The sequence below is a fragment of the Thermoascus crustaceus genome (assembly GCF_041956765.1).
Source record: "Thermoascus crustaceus strain CBS 181.67 unplaced genomic scaffold VTN00scaffold_2, whole genome shotgun sequence".
Classification (NCBI taxonomy): domain Eukaryota; kingdom Fungi; phylum Ascomycota; class Eurotiomycetes; order Eurotiales; family Thermoascaceae; genus Thermoascus; species Thermoascus crustaceus.
Genome location: NW_027192528.1, coordinates 1,366,457 through 1,389,301, shown reverse-complemented (window position 1 = coordinate 1,389,301; position 22,845 = coordinate 1,366,457). Strand labels below are relative to the sequence as shown.

At 52.0% G+C, this 22,845-nt stretch overlaps 8 protein-coding genes and 1 non-coding gene across 9 annotated transcripts; 7 read left to right on the top strand and 2 right to left on the bottom strand.

Annotated features, from left to right (window-relative positions):
* Positions 1-986: 986 nt before the first annotated feature.
* Positions 987-1,872, bottom strand: VTN00DRAFT_4021 (uncharacterized protein; the record flags this gene model as incomplete). Its single annotated transcript, XM_069430404.1, has 2 exons — positions 987-1,154; positions 1,387-1,872. The coding sequence occupies 2 exons, from the start codon at positions 1,870-1,872 to the stop codon at positions 987-989; spliced, it is 654 nt and encodes a 217-aa protein (XP_069289542.1).
* A 270-nt stretch (positions 1,873-2,142) lies between these two features.
* VTN00DRAFT_4020 (uncharacterized protein) lies at positions 2,143-5,509 on the top strand (the record flags this gene model as incomplete). The annotated part of the gene is made up of 7 exons (XM_069430403.1): positions 2,143-2,145; positions 2,224-2,289; positions 2,359-2,502; positions 2,559-2,661; positions 2,718-2,734; positions 2,790-4,381; positions 4,438-5,509. 7 exons carry the CDS (start codon positions 2,143-2,145, stop codon positions 5,507-5,509), a joined length of 2,997 nt encoding a protein of 998 aa, XP_069289541.1.
* Positions 5,510-6,539: 1,030 nt separating this feature from the next.
* On the top strand, positions 6,540-7,996 carry VTN00DRAFT_4019 (uncharacterized protein; the record flags this gene model as incomplete). Its single annotated transcript, XM_069430401.1, has 2 exons — positions 6,540-6,872; positions 6,986-7,996. The coding sequence occupies 2 exons, from the start codon at positions 6,540-6,542 to the stop codon at positions 7,994-7,996; spliced, it is 1,344 nt and encodes a 447-aa protein (XP_069289540.1).
* Positions 7,997-10,226: 2,230 nt separating this feature from the next.
* VTN00DRAFT_4018 (uncharacterized protein) lies at positions 10,227-10,976 on the top strand (the record flags this gene model as incomplete). The annotated part of the gene is made up of 1 exon (XM_069430400.1): positions 10,227-10,976. The coding sequence occupies one exon, from the start codon at positions 10,227-10,229 to the stop codon at positions 10,974-10,976; it is 750 nt and encodes a 249-aa protein (XP_069289539.1).
* Positions 10,977-13,836: 2,860 nt separating this feature from the next.
* On the top strand, positions 13,837-14,925 carry VTN00DRAFT_4017 (uncharacterized protein; the record flags this gene model as incomplete). The annotated part of the gene is made up of 1 exon (XM_069430399.1): positions 13,837-14,925. The coding sequence occupies one exon, from the start codon at positions 13,837-13,839 to the stop codon at positions 14,923-14,925; it is 1,089 nt and encodes a 362-aa protein (XP_069289538.1).
* A 272-nt stretch (positions 14,926-15,197) lies between these two features.
* Positions 15,198-16,898, bottom strand: VTN00DRAFT_4016 (uncharacterized protein; the record flags this gene model as incomplete). Its single annotated transcript, XM_069430398.1, has 3 exons — positions 15,198-16,289; positions 16,346-16,775; positions 16,834-16,898. 3 exons carry the CDS (start codon positions 16,896-16,898, stop codon positions 15,198-15,200), a joined length of 1,587 nt encoding a protein of 528 aa, XP_069289537.1.
* Positions 16,899-17,161: 263 nt separating this feature from the next.
* On the top strand, positions 17,162-19,222 carry VTN00DRAFT_4015 (uncharacterized protein; the record flags this gene model as incomplete). Its single annotated transcript, XM_069430397.1, has 1 exon — positions 17,162-19,222. The coding sequence occupies one exon, from the start codon at positions 17,162-17,164 to the stop codon at positions 19,220-19,222; it is 2,061 nt and encodes a 686-aa protein (XP_069289536.1).
* Positions 19,223-19,532: 310 nt separating this feature from the next.
* On the top strand, positions 19,533-21,063 carry VTN00DRAFT_4014 (uncharacterized protein; the record flags this gene model as incomplete). The annotated part of the gene is made up of 2 exons (XM_069430396.1): positions 19,533-19,590; positions 19,655-21,063. 2 exons carry the CDS (start codon positions 19,533-19,535, stop codon positions 21,061-21,063), a joined length of 1,467 nt encoding a protein of 488 aa, XP_069289535.1.
* A 412-nt stretch (positions 21,064-21,475) lies between these two features.
* VTN00DRAFT_t79 lies at positions 21,476-21,593 on the top strand. Its single transcript has one exon. It is a non-coding gene; the product is annotated as a tRNA-Pro (tRNA).
* The last annotated feature ends 1,252 nt before the right edge of the window (positions 21,594-22,845 follow it).

The window sequence follows — 22,845 nt, the reverse complement described above, 5'->3', positions numbered from 1 at the left end:
ATCGACTTTTGAAAGTAGAAAATTTTATGGATTTTTATGGGGCATTTTGTGTTTAGTTCTTATCTGATAAACGGGGCGACGTGTTCCGGTAATCATCCATGTTATGGCTTCACCACGCAACGCTATGGGGTTCGCGCTGTGGTCTTTTTTCTTTTTCAGTATTTGGCAGCGATTTAGTCATTCTGGAACCTGAATATATGAAGCGCAATTGCGGCGAAAGGATACATAAAGCCCTTGAGAGTCTATCTTCAGAGTTTGATTCTTCGAGCAGGTGACCTTTTCTGGGGACTATGGCTAAAAAATCCTCTGAAATAATGATTTCCAAGAGCTGCATTAAACCGTTAATACTTGAAGACGCCACGCCACAGTTGATGTCTTAAGGCTGGCGTTGATGTGGCTTGGAGAAGTTTATTTCCGTCATTCTCAGGACTTACTGTGCCATTGAGCGGGTCAGAATAAATATAATTCAAGGAAATAAGTAAAATCCAACGGTCCATATGTGTTAGTTCATGGAGAATGGGTGTACTTATAGATAATAAATCGTGAGATCTGTAAGAAAGGTAGGAAAAGAAGGCACAGGGCTCGCATGTGTTGATAGCGGAATTCCACACGCGCTGAACACATATATACTTAAACAAGACCTTTTTTTAGTAGTTAGTAGGTTCCAGGTTGACAGATATAGAATAGACACAAAATGCATGGACGATTTTGTATCCATTTTTGGAAGATCGGCTCTTCCAGGTCCAAGGTCGGGGAGTATAAAATCTGGAGTAGAAGAATGTTTACAGGGAAACTGGAAGTGTATATGAGCATTAGAGAAGGATAACGCAGAGAGAATAGCCTGTTTATAGCCTCCTTGAACGATCAGGGTAAGATATGCTGAGAGAAATAGCACTTCATGCTCAGAGACTGCAAACGGCTTTCGTGCTTCAGATATAAACATGCCAGCATGAATAGAACATCATAAAGAGAACAAAGCACGGACACTACCAGCTTTCATCGAGCATCGCGTGTTTTCGGCCGCTGTTGACTTGTGGAAGCATCTGGGATGCAGAAGAGCCCGAGAAGGAGGATCCCGGTGGCGGCGAAGTATACCCCTCTGCCCTGCAGTCCTCCGCACCGGGCCCCGACGAGCGATGCTGAAATGGGGTGATCTTGAGGGAACATTCAGATGTCAGACATGCATAAAAAACGATGACGGCTGGGTTCAGCGAAAAGAGCCGTCGACGGGGAGCAGAACGAGTGCAAGCACGCCGGGGGTGGCAGGCGGGGGGGGGGGTGAAGGGGGCGCGGGAGAAGAGCCTGGGGGGAAGAGGCGCGCGAGGAGGGGGGAGTGATGCCGCCAGGAAAGGCAAAGGCGGCAGAGCCACCGAGGCGACGCGGTACCTGGCCCATCGCGGCCCCGGCGCGGTGCCCGCAAGTCACTCGGGCCCGCTGGCACCACGGGCTCAACTCGCTCTGCTGCTCTTCTCCTGCTGTTCTCCTCGTCTGGGCCAATGACGGCCGCTCCCTGGCCGGGGGTCCGTCCCTCCTCCCTCCACCACTCGCCGCCAGCTCTTCCTGGCCCGGCTCTGCCGCTGAGACCGCTTCCTCCTCTTCTTCCTCCTCCTCTAACCTCTTCTTTTCTCTTCCTTCTCCGTCTACCTCCTCCTCGCCCCCAACCACGACACCTCCGTTCTTCTCCGCGCTCCCACCGCTATCCCATCGACAGAGACCACGGCTCCGTGTCGTCTGCGCTATATTCTTTTGGGGAGCTTCGTTTGGCACGGTTTGAGACGCGTCGACCGGTAGGTTCTCCCGGTGTGGTTCTCGTCTCGTGAATATCTCCCAGATCATCTTCCATATCAAGTTCCATCTCGCGCACGCCTGCATGCTTTCTCCGCCTCGACATCATTTCATACCTCCCTCGATCTGTCTGCCTACTTTGTTCGCAACCCATGCAATCAATACCTCCATGCGACTCTTGCAACGCCCCTGCTCGTGCATGATCTTCGATTCTTGTTCAAACAGCACATTCTCTACTTTTGCTGGACGGTCCCCTAACTGTATACAATTCAGACAGGTCCGCAGTCATTAGCTTAGCGGTGCTGCGTCTTCCGCAGTCTATGGTGGGCTAGCGCGAGATCTTGACGGATTGGGACAATGGTATGGAATAACCCATTTGTGATTCGACGTCGACGCAGATGTACATGCAGAGGAACACATGCTGATCTGGTCGAATAGGTGCTGTTCAAGCGGAAACCCGTCCAGTACCTTCCACGTCCACCCATTGAAGATGATAGCTCCGAGGCACGTAACAATGACTACGTCAGCTCTGCTCTTGCTGGGGAAATACCTACTTACGGTGGTTCATTGCAGGTCTGGGTGATCCCGGAGACCAATGAGGTTTTTACGAGCTACGAGCCGTACCTCCAGAGGATGGACTTCTACAAGCAGAGGCGGTTTACCTGCGAGATCACAGGCCACTCGGGTCTGACCTTTTTTGAAGCATTGGGAAGCGAAGTATGCATATGCGTCGCGGTCGAGTTGGTTGGTACGTCGACACTAACTTCACGCAGATGGATGAATCCCGGGAAGTCAACAGCGCATTTCCGGACGCGCTGAAAGAGCCCATCCTGCGCAGGATCCAGTTCTCGACCGTGTCGCGGATAGATAATCTTGGTAAGGTTCGACTTGGGACTTTTGAACATACCAGCGACTAACGGTTCCCTTTTCAGTGGACGAGGTGTACGAAGTGAGTACATGTGTTACCATGAATCTGCGCTATTCTGGTTGTCTAATGAACATAGGATTTCAAGCAAGATTTCTATCCTGGAGAGCATGTCTTGATCTTGCTCACGGACAATACGCGTCTTCATGGCATGATCAGAGAAAAGGCCAATTTCCCCGAGCAATTGAACCCCGATGGAACTGTCAAATCTGCAGCTTATGCAAGATACCTGGTGAAGATCCTTGACCGCCCGAATGAAGAGGCTTTGCTGGACCAAGAACATCTTACCCGCGACCGGAAGACGTTTACGAAGCAGATGCTACGCTCTTTTATCAAGAACACTGTTACCAGGGAGTCTTGGAGTGGTGCCCCTTGGCTGGTGAAGCCGCAGATCGCCGAAGAATATAAAATCGAAACGGAGGTGCCAAAGCATCTTCAATACGGAGCCCGAGTTGCGGAGAAGAAAGCTATGAAGAAAGGAGGGCAGGACGGTTACTTTGGGTTTTTCTCATCACAACGGTTACCGGAGCTGAAGCCTGCGGTCAAAGGACAGAAGTCAAAACCTTCTGCACAGGAACTTGACAAGTCAAGAGAGGAGCAGTATCAAGAGTACCAGCGTTCGCTGAATGGAAATCCAGCATTTGTTTTGCCGAAACAAACTGCAGGTGGGCATGGTCATCCTTCCAAGTCTCAGGATACCGACAAAAAGCCCCCTACTCCAGCAGTCGTTGTCAAAACAGAAGCGCCTAAGCCACCACCTCCGCCACCAATCAAATATCCCATTGAAGATCTGGATATTGCTCCAACCAAAGACGGGAAGCAGCGACCACCACTTAAATTTTTGACTGACGACCAGGCAGACTACGCTAACGATCCTAACATGCTCGAGGGCAATATTAAGCCAGAGTCCGTGGGTGCGTTGCTTGAAACCTGGAACACGCTGAACGTGTACTGCGAGGTTTTCCAACTGGACTCTTTCACCTTTGATGATTTTGTTGAGGCTATGCGTTTCTCGTCAGACGAGGTCGACTGCGAGCTTTTCGTGGAGATCCATTGTGCAGTTCTGAAGAAGCTTGTCAATTCGGAAAAGGAAGATGGCGCGGTTCAGATATCGCTTCCTGACCTTCCAGATGAGGACTCTGAGGAGTCCGATTCCGAGGATGAAGAGGAGGAAGAGCAAACCCCGGAGCCAGAACCGGTGGTTACCCGGATGACCACGCGAAGTAGCTTGGCCAAGGCGGAGGTTGAAAATCTGAAGGCACAGGAGAATCGGAGCCGTTCTGGCAGTGCTGAAGTCAAAATTCACAGAGCAGCAGAAATGTTTGACGGGTACGGCTGGATTGATCGGCTGCGAAAACGGGATTTCAGAAACGGAGGTTGGGAGCTGGTCATGATCGGTCTTTTGCATCAACTCTCCGGTCGCCCACAGATGACGAAGACCTGCGAGGAGATCCTTAAACATCTGGCTCCTCTCGACAAAGAGCCAACTCAGGAGACTGCACAGGCGCAATATGCGACCCTCGATGTCAACCTGCGCATACAAGCTCTTCAGATTATTTGCATGCTGACCTTGGAGACCAAGGCCATAAAGAACTACTTAGAAGAGTGCAGCAACCAGATGACCGAGTTTCGAAAGGAGAAGATTGAATACCAACGGGCCCGTAAGGCAGCGTAAGTTAGCCCGACTAGTACTTACAAATGTTTCTACTGACCTTGATGTTCTCTAGGCTCGAGGAACTGCGTCGGTTACATGAAGAGCGCAAGGAACTCCAGCCTGAACCAGAAAAGTCCCCATCTCCAGTTCCGGAGCTCGAAGCTCTGAACGACTCGAAGATAACCAGTGTGGATGATGAGTCTGATCAAGTAATGGATACTGAAGACGAAGATCTTCACCAAGGTCGTTCTCTGCGCGGTGGGTTGGACAGAGCTCTGGAACGGAAGCGTAAGCAAGAAGAGGAGCGAGAGAGGAAAGAGCAATTGGCAAAGCAGCCTAAGGGATCGAAACAGTACCAGAGGGTTCTGAAGAAGATCGAAGATGAAAAGGCAAAGATTGCAAAACTTGAAAAGGAGATCGCTGTTGTGGACAATGATCTGAGGGAGGCAGACTGTCCGCGCACGAGATGTCTCGGAAAGGATCGCTTCTGCAACCGCTACTGGTGGTTCGAACGCAACGCCATGCCTTACGAAGGTCTACCCAATAGCTCAACAGCAGAGGCCCATTATGCCAACGGTCGCTTATGGGTGCAGGGCCCTGATGATATGGAACGAGAGGGCTTTATTGATGTGCCAGAGGAAGAGAAGAAGCGGTATCAGAAGGAATTCCAGATGACCCCGGCGGAGCGGAAGGAGATGGAGGAAGGCTCAACAAGTCTCCCCGATGCCCGGCATTGGGGTTATTACGATGACCCGGAGTCTGTGGATCAGCTCATCAGCTGGCTAGACTCGCGCGGCCTTCGGGAACTGAAGTTACTCAAGGAGCTCCGTCTTCAGCGTGACAACATTGTTAAATACATGAAGAACCGCAAGGAGTACCTTGCAGAGACCGCCGAAAGGGCCGAATCGGAAGAGGCTCCAACGAAGCGGGTATCGACGCGAACAAAGACGTACGTCGAGGATCCCAAGCACCGGTGCCTGAAGTGGCGGAACACAACGGCCATGTCGGAGAATGGACATCTCCATGTGGATGCCGCTCGACCGTCGAAGCGGGCGAAGAAGGCAACTGAGGAGACCAAGGAGCTCAAGGTGACGAATCGTCAGGGCAAACCGCTGACGAGGCAGGGCACACGGTATAATTTCTAAACGCCATGACGCGTGGTTTCTGTTTCTTCGTCATTTACAATCAGACAATTTGTCGTCCGTCTTTGAAAGACCAAGTCCCGTATATACTCGGATCTTCAATCACGTGACTCAACGGTCGAAGTGACACGTCAAATCCTCCACAAAGGTTCAGGACAGGGAGATCTGTTTTTATGTGCATGAGCCATGAGACCCATGACCTTTCTTTACATTGCCATTTACACCCTAGCCAAAAAACGTGGAGCATCTGCATAGAGCGCGGGGCCGGATATGACGGGGTGGTAGGTGTCAGCGTGACGGTGTCTGGGCGGCCTGTTTTTATGGACATCCTTCTTTTCTTTGCCTTGATGCTGCTTCTCGTGTGGTGTTGTTGAGCATTGCCGGGTGGTACAGGCGTGTTTCGGGTGGGTGTTTTCCAACCGTGACTGGTTGTTGTTGCGGTTTGCATATAGAGATCTAGAGGTTTTGCCCTGCTCTACCTCAGCAGTCCGCAGATCATGGAGCCGTTAAGCTGCATGTTGTGAATATGTTCTTAGCTTAGTAGTGGATATTTGCAATACCAGCGATCTTAGTAATTCGTACTGCAGAGTTTGCTGCGCTTTACTAAGGCTGGGGGTGTGATTAGCCGCTCGCCCACAACGGCTTCGTAACGAGACCGTATTCGGGCCGCGTCTCTGCGGGGGACTCCGGGTATCGGCACGTCTTCGGCGTAACATTACCGTACCGGAGGGTTCCTCGGAGTCGGCTTCCCTCTCCGCCCTCCAGATCGATCGACGTCAGCGAGAGAACGAAGAGAAAGAATAGAACATACCATTCCAGTCTATATCCCACTCACTATTAGACCCAGTCTACTGGGATACCCGGGATTGTCCTCATCCCTTATCACACTAACAGAGCTCTCCTTCTCCACTACCCAGTGATCCGCAACCCCGTCCGCTGCACACATGGCTTTGCTCGCCCGATAACCCGATCTTCCAGAACACCACCGAGTGCATCGTGAACTATACCCTTCTCTTCTCCTCTTCTCTCCCGAATGTCCAGGGCCTTTCCGGACCATGGGCGTTCCGCTCCCCCCTCTATATCACAGTTTGATACTGCTCCGCTCTCAACCTCCAGCTATTCAGTCCCCGCAAGCCGGGAGTCGCAGTCGGATCGCGAGATGGAGGAGGCAGTACGCTTGAGGTCGTCGCGCAGGTCTGCGGTAGCTGATACCACTGCGGTGGAAACGACAAGGGCTGCCTCGACGGACGATGAGTCGTTAGGGCCCGTCAGGAAGGACGGGAGCGGAGGCGTCAAGCAGCTGGATAAGCGGAGTTTGGATTATGTTCTCCGGAGTGGACTTGCCGGAGGCATGGCGGGCTGTGCGGTGAGTCTCTTTATCCTCAGAACCATTGATTTGCGTCATTGTGGTTGTACATATATTCTCTACAGCATGAAGTCATTTCAATGGAATGGGAGCACGTGCTGATCGTATTCCAGGCCAAAACGGTCGTCGCTCCCCTTGACCGCGTCAAGATCCTCTTCCAGGCCTCCAATCCAGAGTTCGCAAAGTATGCAGGTAGTTGGTTTGGCGTTGTGACGGCCATGCGGGATATCAACCGCCATGAGGGTCTCCGCGGCCTCTTCAAGGGTCATTCGGCTACTTTGCTCCGAATCTTCCCCTATGCCGCCATCAAGTTTCTTGCCTATGAGCAGATCAGAGCAGCGGTGATTCCATCGCGGGATAAGGAGACACCCTTCCGCCGGCTGATATCTGGAAGTATGGCCGGCATCACTTCCGTCTTCTTCACCTACCCGCTCGAGGTCATCCGAGTCCGGCTGGCGTTCGAGACGAAGCATGACTCCCGCTCGTCATTGAGCAACATCTGCAGACAGATCTACAATGAGCAGACGTCACCGCGTCCCATCTCACCTTCCGCTTCGACGGCAACGCTATCGTCTGCCCCGGTCACGGCGACTGTGCAGACGGTCTCCTCCGCCGTCCATAAAGTCACACCACGCTCCGGTCTCGCCAACTTCTACCGCGGCTTCACGCCTACCCTTGTCGGGATGCTGCCCTATGCAGGCATATCCTTCCTCACGCATGACACAGTTGGCGACTGGCTCCGCTCCCCGTCTCTTGCCCCCTATACTACCATCCCGAACTCCGAAACCTCTTCCCCGCGCGGCTCTCTCTCTTCCCGGCAAAAGAAGGGTCCGCGTCGCGCTCAGCTCACCGCCACCGCAGAGCTTTTCTCTGGTGCCATTGCCGGCCTGGTGTCACAGACAGCTTCGTACCCGCTCGAGGTCATCCGGCGGCGGATGCAGGTCGGAGGGGCCGTGGGTGACGGCCACCGACTCACCATCCTCGAGACAGCCCGTAAGATCTGGCTGCAAAAAGGTTTCCGCGGGTTCTGGGTTGGGTTGACAATCGGCTACATGAAAGTCGTGCCCATGGGCGCGACAAGCTTCTTCGTATACGAACGGGGGAAGTGGTGGTTGGGAATATAGACATATCCATCTCCTCTCTTCTGTCTGGTGACGGTGAGACCGGAGTATGTTTCACCGTTCTTTGCTTGTTCCGACATTCATCGTGTCTGAGCGTCTGATACCGGATCTTTCTTGACCCATTCCTTTTTTGTCTTTTTATTGTATCAGAGTTATTCAAAGGGGGACTTGTTTGGAGCGGGCCATTGTATAAGGGTTTCGTTTTTCATTTCCTGTCTATGAATGTCAACGGCATTACCACTGTTGGACGGGCTTTTTTATCGTTTGGTTTATTCGCATTACTCTGCGCTGGAGGAGGAAAACTCGCAGGAGTTACAGGCCCTAGTTTATCTGTTTTGGGTGGGAGAAGAGACAGAGATTGGCTATCCCGACTGGCACTAAGTGGAAGACTGTACAACACCTGGTGATCATTCGAGTTCCAGTCGCATCTAATCTTCTCTCCCGGAGGGTCCGAAGAAGAAGATGTAAGATAAATGAAGTGGGAAGGTGGCCGCGTGCCGTCGTCACTGGTCTGCATGCATAGGGCTCCCATGTATATATGCACCAAGGCACATACATACCAATGCTACAACAATACCATACCAGTACACTAGGAGAAAGCAGCCATTTAGATCCGTTCCGATCCGGCTTTCTATTTCCGTAGACGTGCATCTATGAGCCAGCTAGCTGCAAGTGCATAGAAAAGGGCATATATATGTACAACACTCCAATTACGCAGTATCTTCAGACCGATTTGTCTCTCCTGTTAACACAGGTGTGACACTGCATTCTTGCCTGCAGGATTGTGGGGTTAGACTGTATTAAATTCAAAACTGCTGCTCTATTGAATGTATGTGTCAAAGCTCATCGATTGCGCGCGTCACGTACGCCTTTTTGCATAAGGGTCCTTTTCTGACTCGATCCTATGGGATGAGGAGTCTCTGGGAAAATCATCTGCGGTAATATCGACTTCCATACTACAGTACATATCAGGTAGGTAGCATTGTTATTTAACAACACGCTAGCTGGTGATGCCGCCCATGGCCAGACATTGCTAGTTGGAGACGATCTTCGGTAAATGCATATACTAGGGAGCACCTACAGACTCCGGAGAACACCTGACGCCCTAGGCACTGCTAGTGAGGCGTTGCATCTGTCTTTGCAAGCGATCTTGTAAGGTTGGGCCGGACTGAAGAACGTACGTCGCTAGCATCGGGGAACTACCTAATCTTTCCCTCCCCGGGCTATCGACGAATTCGCCAAGCATCCGTGCAGTCGAGGGAGTCAGAAAGGCGCGCGATTGGAAGAGATAGACGCAGGGAGGACGGAGAAGGACGTGTTGGCGGCTGGCTGGTGGAAGTCTGGCGGGGTGTGCGAGATGTTCGACCAAGAGCCGATGCCCCTGGCCGAGAAACGCCTTCTCTTCCTCTTCCCTTCTTCAGTCGTTGCTCATCATCGCCCATCACTCTCCACCATCTCCGGTTTGTTTCACACTCCTAAAAAAATCAGCATTTTCCCCTTCTCTCCACTGAAAGTCACTGTCCAAACGGATGTACGGATAGGACAGAATGGTCGCCGTGCGTTCCATGCACGGCACTCAGCGCCGCGTCTGGGGCCAGAAGCGGCATCTCGCCCTGCCCATCTCAGCTTGCTGATTAGCCGGCCTAGAGCTCGGACAACTCCCCGGTCCCATCACCTGCATGATAATGCCTGCATTGTTCTGCACGGTGCAAAAGGGAAAAGAAGACAAGAGGGCAAGGCGAGGAGAAAAAAAAAAGACAGAAGCAAACCTCCCCGCAGAGGACCACACATCTCGTCGTGCGGCGCAGCATACTTACTTTCTGCAGTTTCCTTTTCGCTGATCATGCGTTTTAAAAAAGAGACCGGCAGATGTACGTTCTGTCTATCCTGGCTGCATGGGTTTTCTTGTCTCCGTTTTTCTCTATCTATCCAAGGGGATCTCTTTCTATCCTTCTCTTTTTTTTATTATTTATTTTGCGACCACTCCCCGGAATGATCTTCCTGGGTGGTGTGAATTAATACCGTGCTCTTTGTCTCTGAAACTATTTCTTCACTGTTCTTGGAACAAGAGAAGTACAGTACATCGACTTGAAATTGATAGTCAGGAGGAGCTCATACTTTGTGTCGAGAAAAGAAAGGGAAGCACATTGTCCACGCGTGCTGTTTCCATTTCCAACAGTAGAAGTACGACCATTGGCAACGTTATTTTTATCTATCCGATCCTCGTTGACGCATGGAGCAGATCAAACTCGGCCAGTTGACGGACAGAGAATTATCACTGCTGTCGATGTCAACATCCGACCTGAACAATGCGCACATCAAGCGCCACTATGAGCACCAGAAGGCTGTCCATCTGTCCCCATTTATCCTCACACGTGCGAGCAGACACTCCCGGATGGATCTCGAGACCATGTACGACTTCTGCCACAAGGGCTGCGCCATGTATGTCACTGCGCAGCCGGGGCCGGACGCCGCCCTCAGGCAAAAGCACCTCCTCGACATGTTCGACCATCTGTACGGCCTTGTGGGCCAAAAACAGATGACTGATATGGACCTCCTCCGGGGCAGGTTCCCCTGCAAGTTCGTCACCAGCTGGACCCCGAACAGCCCGCGGGAAGTGGGCGACATCCTCGCGGCCCACCGCGACCTCTGCGCGCAGGTCCGCCTGCGGCAGAAGAAGCTCGATGCTGAAGACGCTGCCATGCCGGGGGCGGAGCCGGCCCGTCACAAGGGCTTCGAGCTGCATCCGCTCTTCCGCGCCCTCATAGTCGTCATGGACCGGCCGGACTGGGAGCAGGAGGATGTGCTCCTGGTCCGGACTGGCGATGACCGCAGTCTGCGCTGTGGGCCGATCGACTTCGATCCGCTGCGGTTCTCCTTTAATGTCGACGACGATGGGAACACTCTACGTGGGACATTCGCCAAGGTCATGGAATTGGTGATGGATATGATGCAGAGGGAGGATGAAAAGGTTCAGGAGTGACAATTATTCTTGCCATGTCTTTTTTTATTATATATCCTGAGTCTTGAGTTTTTCTTTTTCACTTTTGATATAATTACGTGCTGGTCGAAGTGGAGCGACGGCTTTTGACGACTCAATTAATAGGTATTTCTCTTAATTGATTAATTATGTTTAGTGACAGAGCATCATAGGCTATATGCATGAAGTCCATTGAGAATAAATAAAGGAAAGAACAGAGAAATCCCTTTTTTTTCCTTTGCCTTTCCAGACCGTAACTGTCTATATCTTTATCTTTTTATGGATTACGGAGAGATCAGACCATTCAGATACCTACAGCTTCGCGCAAAAGGACCTTCAAATGTCCCTCAAAAGAAGGTTCTCGTACCTACAACCATAGGGTGTGGAAAACAGGGCTTCCCGTCCGCTCAGCTGTACTTAAGCCACAATTATAAGCGCGGTCAATTGTCAATACTGCCCCAAAGTTATTGCCGCTTAAACAGTGGCAGTCGCGCGAGATGTAGGTAAGCATAGGTGAGCACAGGCGAGCAAAGTGATGCCTTAGAAAAATGAGAGTGAACAGGGTGAGTTGGTGAGCGAGCAAGGTGATTCAGGGTGTCACGGGAGGCCTGAAACTTTAAGCCAATCTCGTGAGCCGTGGGGTTTACCTTGAAAGATAGGAAACAGGTAGAAAGGGGAGGTGTGATGTGCCTTCCAAGCCCTTAGTCCTAAGAGACCTTGCACTCTGAGATGGGATTCCTAAGGTGGAATGCGTCACAAGACCCAATACTGCTTGAGCTGATCGTACTAGAAGGCATGCTGACCTAAGACCTCCCTCTTGTGAGGATATTCTTGAGAGGATGGCTGACACAAGAAGTAGAGCTCAAGACAACTAGATACTAGATTTGATAGACAAGTTGACCACAAGGTCATAAACCTATGAATAGGAAGAGCCATTAAATACATGATAAGTCTGCTCCGGATATAGGAGTCCGATGGATCATAGTTGGGGATGGATCATGAAGTCTGTTGGATCAATGGTTCAGATGGATCAATGCTGCCAGTTTGATCCATAGTCATGTGCTGAGATCCCCCTTCCTCGTCTTCCTCTGCGACCGCAGTCGCTAACTCTAGGCTGTGTCATAACAGTAATCTAGAGACTATAGACTTATAAAAGTTATCAATAGCTGAAAAGCAGAACAGCAAGCCCAGAAAAAGTATTTTTGAGAATCACCTCTTTAGAACTAAAAGTTAGCAAAGCTTTTATTACTATTTTCTTCAGCTCTAAGGCAGAGGTCATTAAGCAGAGCTGCAAGCAATAGCATTAAGAATTAAGCACTCAAGAAGCCTGCTATGTCTAGACGCCTTTAAAACTATAAGACAGCCAGCAAAAAAAAAGGCCATTTTATGCAAATATGGAGGCCCTAATGGACACCAAGGTTGGAGAGCAGAAATAGCAGATAGTGCCCTCTAAATAAAAGAATAAGGCCTAAAAAGCAAGTACTACAGAGGCTTCTAAAAAGTTTAATAATGCTTAAAAGCTAAAAGATCTGAAGCCTATTAAACAGTGGCCCACCACAAATCAACAAAACACTGACTCCTCTCTGAATACGAGAATCTGCCAAATTGGATTGAGTAAAATTCCTGAAAAGGCCAAGATTGCTCACTGATCAAAGCACGGGGACCTGTTACAGCACAGCCTGGAGACCATGAGCAGGACAGACAAGGGGGGGATTCTATCATGTGGCAATGGATCAAAATGATCCATCTGGACCTTTGATCCATCTATAGTCATGATCCACCGGATAGGTATTTCCGGGCAGAACTCAGGATGTATATAAGATGCTCCTTAACCATGGGGATTAGGACCCCGTGGTCAACTAAATAGCAATCCTGATAGGTAACATTGCTAGTAACAGCCTATTCATTCATCTCTTTCCCTTGCCTTCTGTCCTCAAGATAAACCCAACGAGCCTCCGCCTAAGAAGTCTTAGGTCCGCCGTTACATCTACCTTGCTGGAATTTGGCAGAGAGATACTCAGCCTTGCTTGGTCGAGTGTAGCAAGACTGTCGACCAAGTCTTATGGCCACTAAGAAATCAAAGATGACTAAACATCTGTATCCTCAAAGAGAACAGCACTCTCACATTCATGTATGAGGCAGTTGTCCAGCTCTTGCTGAAGAAGGGAGCTCATACAGATGCCAAAGTCCTCAGCTGGGTGAGGCTCACCCAATGGCTCACCCCACCCCGTCTATTGTGCACTCACCCCAGCTCACCCACGATCGCGCGATCGCAAAGCGGCGTCGCCCTCAGGCTCACCCGGGCGGCACCCACCGAACTATTGACTGCGTATAAGCCTCACGCCGGGCGGTTAGTAGTTGGGTGGGTGACCACCAGCAAATCCCATCTGTTGTAGGTTTTGTAATTTCATTTTTATTTTTTTGAGGTTTGACAGATACAAATATATTGATGGTCTATTTGTTTTGTTGGTGGTGGTTGTTTGAGTAGTGCGTATTTTATATTGCAGACTAGTACTCAGTAGGTAAGTGCACTGTGCCATCACATGGATTCAAAAGAAAAACAAAAAAGACTGCGAAGCCTTTCCTACTCGGCCAAGAACCCGGCATATTTTAATACCCAGACTTTACTCAGCGAATTTTGTAAATAGGGCAACCGCTGACAGTTTCTTCGATGTTCTTCTCCATATACTTAACGGCGGGACAACCTCCGGCGGAGAACTGACGCGCACGGACCAATATTCCAATCTAAAAAAGTTCCCCGATTCAAACCACTTCCCAAAAACCCGCTGAGCTTTTTGCGACGCAGCCCTGAGGTACACACCCTACCAGACCCTTTCAATCGCACAGAAAATACAGACCAACCATGACGACGCGAAAACGCAACGAGTTCCTGGACATCGGGACCAGTGACGACGAGGGCTCCGACCGCGGCTATGACTCCGAGGCCGCGGAGACGAAGGGCCGGGCGAGCAGCAGGAAAGAGAAAGATGCTGGTCGGGCGGCGAAGAGGAGGAGGATCTCGGTTGATGAGGTTCAGGATAGTGCGTCTGAGGATGAATCTGATGGTGAGGATGGGGGAGTTGAGCTGAGGAATAATGGTCAAGGAAAAGAGAAACGAGGCGGGGAGGAGGACGGTGACAATAACGACGATGAGCGTGAAGAGCGCGAAGAAAATGAGAAAGAGAACCAGGAAGACGTGACAACAAATTGCGCCTCCCCAACCCCCTCCGATAAATCCTCCAAATCCACGAGCTCGAAGAAGAAGAAACCCCTCGACACCACCAAACTCCCCAACAAAAAGAACAAAACCGGCGTCATCTACCTCTCCTCCCTGCCCCCCTACCTCAAGCCCTCCGCGCTCAAATCCCTCCTCCTCCAGCGCGGCTTCGGCCCCATCACCAAGGTCTTCCTCACCCCCGCCACGCCCCCGCCCGGCGCCAGCACCCTGAAAAAGAGCAACCGCCGCAAAACCTACACGGACGGGTGGGTCGAATTCGCCTCGAAGAAGACCGCCAAGATCTGCGCGGAGACGCTGAACGCGACCATCGTCGGCGGCAAGAAGGGCGGGTACTACCACGACGACGTGTGGAACATGAAGTACCTGAAGGGGTTCAAGTGGGCGGATCTGATGGAGCAGGTGCAGCGGGAGAGGAGCGAGCGGGAGGCGAAGAGGAGGATCGAGGACGCGAGGGCGAGGAAGGAGGAGAAGGTTTTCCTGCAGGGCGTGGAGAAGGGGAAGATCATTGAGGGGATTCAGAAGAAGAAGCAGGAGAAGGAGAAGAGGAAGAGGGGTGATTCGGAGGAGGATGGAGGGGCGGGGGAGAGTGGAGGAGAACAGCAGAAGGTGGAGGTGCGGAGGGTGTTCAAGCAGAATGAGGTCCGGACGAAGGAGGATCGGGATGCTAAGGCCCTTGGGGAGGATACGAAGAGGGTGTTGGGGAAGATTTTTTGATGGATGTTTTTCCTTTTTTCCCTTTTCCTTTTCCCACGTGTATTTCTTGTGTACTACGCTCTGCTACGGATATAATGTTCATGGTGCAAATAGGTTAAAATGTATTACCCATCTGAAACAGAAGCATGGGTCTTGATAATGATATCATAGAAGTCTATGTACGGATTCCTTTCAAAGCCCAGACGTAGGTATGTATTAAATCCCACAGTGAAAACGCCAGTAACCCATCATGACATGCGCTTTTTTTTCCGTCCCATCACTCCCCCCAAGACTTACTCGTCATCCTCAACATTCAACTCATCAAAATCCTCGAGCAGCTCATCCATGCTGATCTTGGGCACTCCATCGTCCTCGCTGTCCTCATCCATCTCGTCATCTTCGTCAGCACCAGCACCCTCGACTTCCATCCGGTCGCCCTGGGGCTGGCTCTTCTTGGTGTTCTTCGCCTTGTACAGCGCCAGCGTGCTCCGCAGCTCTTGGTCCTCTTCGACATCGCGAAGGAACATCTCAAAGTCGGCTTCGAGGCGATCCTGGTCCTGCTTCCGGCTCGACTCCTCCTCCTCGCGCGCCATGCGCTTGAGCTTCCAGTTGCGCGACTTGTTCTTCTTCTTGCGCGGGTAGTACTTCTTGACAAGGATGACGTCCGGGATCGTCGAGCCGTACTGGCTGCTCTGTTCGATCGCCTCGAAGTTTTCGTCGTTGAAGTTCGTTCCCGTTAGGTGGTAGCCCAGCGCCGAGTCTCCGACGTGAAGGACCCCGCCGAGGTGTGTCCGCGTAAAGTAGGTGGTGTCGTTGGAACCCATGTCCGAGGCGCGTGCTACCGTCGCCTCCGCCAGGTAGAAGCGGCCGTTGGACTGGCCAACGGGCTCAATGTCCATGACGATGAATTCCACGAGCTCCTGCACGTCGGCCAGGTTCTTAAACGGCGATCTCCAGTAGATCGGGGACGGCACATCCGCCGTCTGGAGGGTGTTGGGGTCGAGGAGGTTGATCGAGGTACCAACGCGGTAGCAGAGGGTCAGAGGAGCAATGTTGCCCAGGGATCGGGCGAGCTTGAGGGGGAGAGCGACCAGGTCGTCCTTGCAGATGGGTATCAATTCCACGGAGAACGTGATCTTGTACGACTTGACCGACGTGTGCACATCCATGGAGATCAGCTCCTGCGACTTCTTCACCCGCACCGGCGCAACCGAGTTCAGGAAATCAACCATCCGCTCGGCATGGTTCCTCTGCGAGAAGAAGAAATCCAAACCATCCTTGGTCTCCTTGATGTTGATGGTATCCCTGTGGGCATTGTGTTTGAGGATGAGCTGTTCGAGATAGAGGAAGGTCCGCTTGTGCGGCACCTTCTGTCGCACCTGGACCTATATAATAAATTAGTATAAATTGTTTAAATTATTATTAAACGTAGTAAAATTACCGACGCTCGCCAGGTGTTGGCAGTGTATGACTTTTGGCATTCAGGGCACTGCTGCGTGGCGACCACATACTCGACCTCGAAGGTCTGCTGCAGGATTGTACCCTGGAAGGCCTCCTGCTGGACGGTGATCTTGACCTTGATCCGTCTCGAGTGGGGTTCAGTCCATATGAAGCTGGCATCAATGATGCGGACCTTCGACAGGCCTCTCAGTTTCCGCAGGCACAGGGCCAGCAATTCTCTCGACTCCGGAGCGGCGCTGACCCAGGTGCTCGGCGGTTGCAGCCACCGCTCGCAGTCCTTGCATGTGTGAAGGGTGGCTTCTCTCTGGATGCCCTCGGTGACATCAACCGTAAGCTTGATACAGTCCTGGCACAGGGCACCAGCGGCGGTGGTACCGTCAATTGGGGCACCACAGTTGCAGCAGAGGATGCTGGTGGATGTCAGCGTCATGTCAAGATGCAAAATATAGCAAAAGGCGGGGGTCATACGTTGCAGTAGGCCCTTCCTGCTGCTGGAACCCTGAGATGGGGACGGCATCCAAGTCCATCGACATGGCTGCGGTCTCAAGCGCTCGAAACCGCAGGTAGACAGGGAACAAGCGGAGAGTCGGGGCGTTGTTGATGTCTATCGTTGTCTATGTCTACCTTTTATCTATCATTTTGCCCCTCCGACTTTTTTGCGGTGGAGGAGCTGTTTGTCCTGTTTGCATTGTTGACTCAGCATTTGCAGTGTTTGTCCGTCTCCGCTCTGAAATTTGGGATCGAAGCATCCAACAGGAAGAGCACGATATAGACATTCCATTCATCGACAGGCAAGATGAGCAGGGCATTGCTGCGTGGCCCCTGGTGCCATGCTTGTCGCCAGGATGTGCTCCAGTCGTTTGTCGCCATCTCCGGTGTCTCCATCTCTCCAGCGTCTTCTCCCCTGCGTCCGCTCTATGACCAGCGGCGGAGGGCCTTCGCCTCGGCGCCTCGTCTAAGAACCGACCACAATTCATCTCCCAATTCTGGTGCAGGCACTGATGCACTGCCAGCTGAGGACAGTGGGAACAAGTCCGAGACACCGCAGCATGTCCCATGGTATCTGCAGGTAGAAACTCCAGCCAGCGCGGAGCCCCATCCTCTGGCGCATCGGCAGCAGCTCCCGCCTCTCCCAGAGAACCCACCACCAATGCTTGAAGATCTGCTCAAACACATATCCGTCGAGATTGGTCTTGATGATCTGGCCCTGTTGGACCTGCGCGGTCTCGACCCGCCGCCCGCCCTGGGGGGCAACGTCATCATGGTTATTGGAACAGCGCGCAGCGTGAAGCATTTGAATGTTTCTGCTGACCGTCTCTGCCGTTGGCTGCGGAGCACATACAAACTGCGCCCATATGCTGATGGCCTGCTGGGGAGAAATGAGTTGAAGATCAAGCTTCGGCGACAGGCCCGCCGGGCTAGGATTGCCAGTAAAGCCGGAGCAATCATGGACACCAAGGACGATGGTATCACCACCGGTTGGATCTGCGTGAACGCGGGGATTGTGGATGATGGGAAGACTGTCCAGGAACAGAGGCTCCGGGAGGAGGGCTTCGAAGGATTTGGCAAGATCGCCGGTGGAACGCGGATTGTCGTGCAGATGTTCACAGAGGAGAAGAGGGCGGAGATCGATCTCGAGGGCCTCTGGGGTGCCGCTCTGGAACGAAAGCGCCTAGGCAAACAGGGAGCTCCTGAAGCTGCTCCAGACACGCCTCTTGAAGAGGTTCGTGCTCCCTCCGACATCACCAGCGAAGCGTCTTCTCAACCTGACCATGGACCTGTCCTTAGGGCTCCCGCTAGTATCTCACTCGAGCAGAAGAGAGGATTCCATACCTCCGCCCGTCGACTCGAAATGACAACCGAGACCAAAGCGGCTGCTGGACAGCGATCGGGAACTCCGGTGCAGGATGATCCATCACAGAAACTCACGATGCCAATGTTGTTTCAATACCTAACGGGACTCCCTGAATCTAGGGTACGTGATGAACTTGGAAATGGTCCGGACGACCGTGACTCTACTCTTTTCTTACGACTTTTCTACAATAATACGCCTCCTGCTGCAGAGATGGCTGTGGCCCGCATGAGGCTGATGTGTCTTGCGATCTCGCTTCAGCATCCGGCCTATAGCAAGGAGCATCTCTGGGGGACTTTTCAGGAATACATCCACAGAGGGTATCAGATTTCCGACGATCTAGGCATGGAGGTCGTCTCCGCCCTGCTGACGGAGCGGCCAGTGGATCGTTCGACAGGTGAGCCTGCCAACGTTCTGCCGGACTCTGATAAGGAGCTTGCTCTGCGCGTGCTGGATCATCTGAGCCTCCAGGGGACGGATGTCATGAACATGACCGTTTTCAAGATGCTCTACAAGGCCGCTGGCGCTGCAACTCCTGCAAGCGAGGGCAAGGCTGACGAGGTGGCTGGCTCGGATAATGCCAACGAAAGACAGTACCGGGTGAGAAGGGTCATGGATGCCTTAAATGTCTCCTTTGATGCTGAGCAGGCCCGCCAGCTCATGGTGCTCTACTTCCGCAACCAGGACTACGACGGCTTCTGGAAGCTGTGGCGAAAGTTTCCCATGCACGGAATCCGCAGGTCCAGCGAGGACTATGCGACGCTTTTCCAGCTGCACGCGGAGCTGGGAGATGAGCGCCGGGCACGAGACTGTGTCTCGACCTGGGTCACGATGATGGAGAGAGAGGAGCCGCCGGTTCCCCTGGAGGGCGAAGTTGCACAGCATCTCATGCCCTGCATTGAGGTTGCAGATCCTTTTGTACAAGAGCGGGCTTCTGAAGGCTCGATTAGTGCATTGCCCATGCTTTACAGCCGCTGCCAGGAGGCGTTGGAACAAGAGCGCTGAAGCGGGAGGGATGCTGCAGTGAACGTTATAGTTATTGTACTGTATGATTGAATCTCATGACTTTTCATGTAAAATAATATAGATAGGAATGTATTGTATTATAAAACACTGTGTCTCGAATATCGGGTTGTTCTCTGCTCCATATGTTGGCGAGACGTCGGCATGTCTCTCCGCGAACCTCGGCTCGCCTCGCCGCTAAGCTTCTCCACGCTCTCCGCGACGTCAACTTCATCAACCCCAGCATGCTCCCCGAGAGCTGTGCTGTCTGTCCTCAGTCACCCCTGAGGATGTGTTGCGCTGGACCGCCACGATGGAGTACATGTCGACACTGCAGAATGACTTCGACGACTTGAAGCCGTCGTTGTTCGGTGAGTTCTCCTTGCATCTCAGGTTCACCGCAAGCTGGTACTGATACAACAAAACCATTATCAGAGCTGCTATCCGAGCAGCAGCTCTCAGCTCTCATCCCCCCATCGCTCCGCTATCTCCTAGCGATTGCTACACACAGACATCCACGATACCTTCTCCGCGTGCTGAACTCGTTCGACGAGGTCTATGCCCTGCTCTCGCTGATCGTCGAGCGGTACTACCTGCGGACCTTTGGCGGTTCGTTCACCGAGAACTTTTATTCCCTGAAGCGGGAGCGCGTCCTGCGGACGAAAAATGGCGAGATCCCCCGCGCACAGCTGGGTGCCCCGGGACCCGTACGGGAATCCCTGAAGCTGCGCACGTCGGATGTGTGGAAGAACCTGGCCGTGCTGGTCGGGATTCCCTATCTGAAGCGTAAGCTGGACGAGAGCTACGATATCCATGCAGCGCCGCAGGCATCGCTGGTGGTAAGCGGCGGACCACGATACAATCCCAGTGATGACCTCCCTCCGAACCCTACGCTCCGGCAGCGCCTGATGCACTACTACAAGTGGTTTCTCCGGAACGTGTACCCGTCCGTCAATGCGGCATACTACTTCTCCATTCTGGCCTTCAACCTGGCCTACCTGTTCGACAACACAAAATATTCGTCCCCCTTCCTCTGGCTAATTGGGACTCGGATACGGCGCCTGGGACCTGCGGATCACCGCGCCATCGCAGAGGCGACGCAGCCTCCCAAACCCAGCGGGTCCAGAAGACGGCCAGGATCGACCTTCCTGAGCCTGCTGAGCCCGCAGAACCTGTACCCGCAGGTTCTCTCGTCTTTGCGGATCCTTCTTCCCGCATCCATCTTCGCGCTCAAGTTCCTCGAGTGGTGGCACGCGAGCGACTTCTCGCGGCAATTGACGCGGAAAGCCACCGAGGCACTCGATCTTCCTGCCCCAGTGGTATCGGGGATGAAAGATCCATCTGAGAAGAAAACCACACTCTCCGCTCCCTCTCCGACAGCAACAAACTTGAAACCGGCGATGAAGCGTCATCGTCCACAACCCCCTATCTCATCCACCTCCCTCCTCCCCATCTTCACCGTGCCTCTCCCGCCGGCGGAATCCTCGCCCAATACGTGTCCCATCTGCCTCAACCAGCTCGTCAACCCGACCGCGTGCCAGACGGGCTATGTCTTCTGCTACGTCTGCATCTTCCGCTGGCTGAACGGAGAGCAGGAGAGGCAGGTAGATTTCATGAATGGCGAGGAGGGCGGTGCGGCGTGGGAGGAGGAGTATGAAGACGAGGAGGGTGAAGAGAAGGAAAAGACTAACGCGGAGGATAATGAAAAATCCGGCGAGGCGATAGCCGCGGGAGGCAAAGGCAAGAGCCGGGAAGGGAAATGGGAGAGCGGAAAGGGGAGATGTCCGATTACTGGACGGAGAGTGCTCGGTGGGACGGAGGGGTTGAGAAGAGTCCTGATTTGATTTGAGGTGACCCTTTTTTTTATGTTGTTGACTAGAGCATCATGTATGTATACTATGGATAGATGCAAGATATACCCTGGGTTATCGTCGTAATCCGTATCTTCCATGTAACAGTGGTAATCCTTGGTCTACATGAACAACTAAGATATATCAATGTAAGTTACAAAGGTCTACATTATCTCCATTGGATAGGTATATACCTAGTACTTAATCTATACACAACCTTAGAACCAGTCAGCCATCCCACTATACATGAGGTAATACTACGTAAGCGACTTCTTGCTTTGGTCTGTTGTCTGCTAGTAATTCTTCATCAGTCAAGGAGAGATTGTGATGATTGTTCTTAACTGAAATCCTGTAGCAGAACCGAATTGCAAGTTAGGTCGAGTAGGATAGGTAATCATGAAACACCGGCTCAGTGGTCTAGGGGTATGATTCACCCTTCGGGTATAGGTTAATCCGCCCGACCATCGCAAAAACGATGGTTGCCGAATTGGGTGAGGTCCCGGGTTCAATTCCCGGCTGAGCCCAGTGTTTATTTTTTTTCCGTTCTCATTGAATGAATTTGGAAAAAAAGAACTTGCAAAGAATGAAGACCTGCTTTGCCCAGCCGCTCAATTGACAGAGAACCCCCTATTCTACACTGGTCATTATTACATGACCGTGCCTGTTCCTTCGAATCTCAGGCGGCTAGCCCCGAAAAGGCTAAGCATAGGAGCTACCTAGGTACTTTCTAGCGAAAATGCAGCTCCTTGATTGCCATTCTCTAAGGCCCCCGCCGCTTTGCTCCCCCACTAAAACCCTCCTGCTGATATCCATCGTTCTGAATAGACCTTGGGTTTGATTTTGTAGCTACAGTATGAAATAGGTCTGGAATAATGATATATTGTTTGAGCTTGTTGAAGTATTTAGAAATGCAAATCAGAATAATATAACCTCCCCCTATAGTAGTGCAATGTGTAAGACAGAAAACAACAATCATCAGGGACCTGCCCTTCATGCAGAACGAAAAGTGTTCGTATTGTCTGACAGGTTCAATGAGACCGTGCGGTCAACTGACAAACGCAGAAAATGAAGCGGTGCCTTCTAAGGCTGCATGTGCTTGCAACCTCTCTGTGAGACCGCGTTGGGTCTGCACAAAGAGTTCCAAAACATCTTGCTTACCTGGAGACCACAATGTGACCATGAAAGGACGTGTTTGCATCCAGGACCCCAAACTCACCGATGGCATCCACAAATTGACATACTGGCCAGCTTTCACCTCCAATGGGCGTGGGAGTACCACACGGATTTTAATGGGGGTCTTCCAGTCTTCCCATCATTTATGGGATATTTCATGGAGGGATGGAACATTAGGAGGTTCTTGTCTTTCTGGATTATTGGAACAACTTCGCCTGGCCTTCAGTTCCATATTTAGCTTTTACAACATTTTTGCGACAACTACAAGTCACGCTCAGGATTTGGTGGAGTTTCTGCAGAAAAGGCCAAGTGTGGTGGACCATCCGGATGCCGTGAACTTGGATAGATGGCAAGGGGGTCTTGAATTTTATGATGTCAGCTTCTCTTATGGAGAAAGAGACATTTTGCGACATATCAGCTTCCGTGGTAGTGTTAGACAGACAATTGCCTTGGTTGGACAGACAGGAACTGGAAAAACGACAATCTTCCAACTTCTTTGCGATACTACGACCCTCTAGGTGGTGCTATTCGAAGCGACGGACTCGAAATTCGAGAATCACGTTGCGATCCCTTCGAGACCTTGTAGGAGGTGTCCTACAGGAA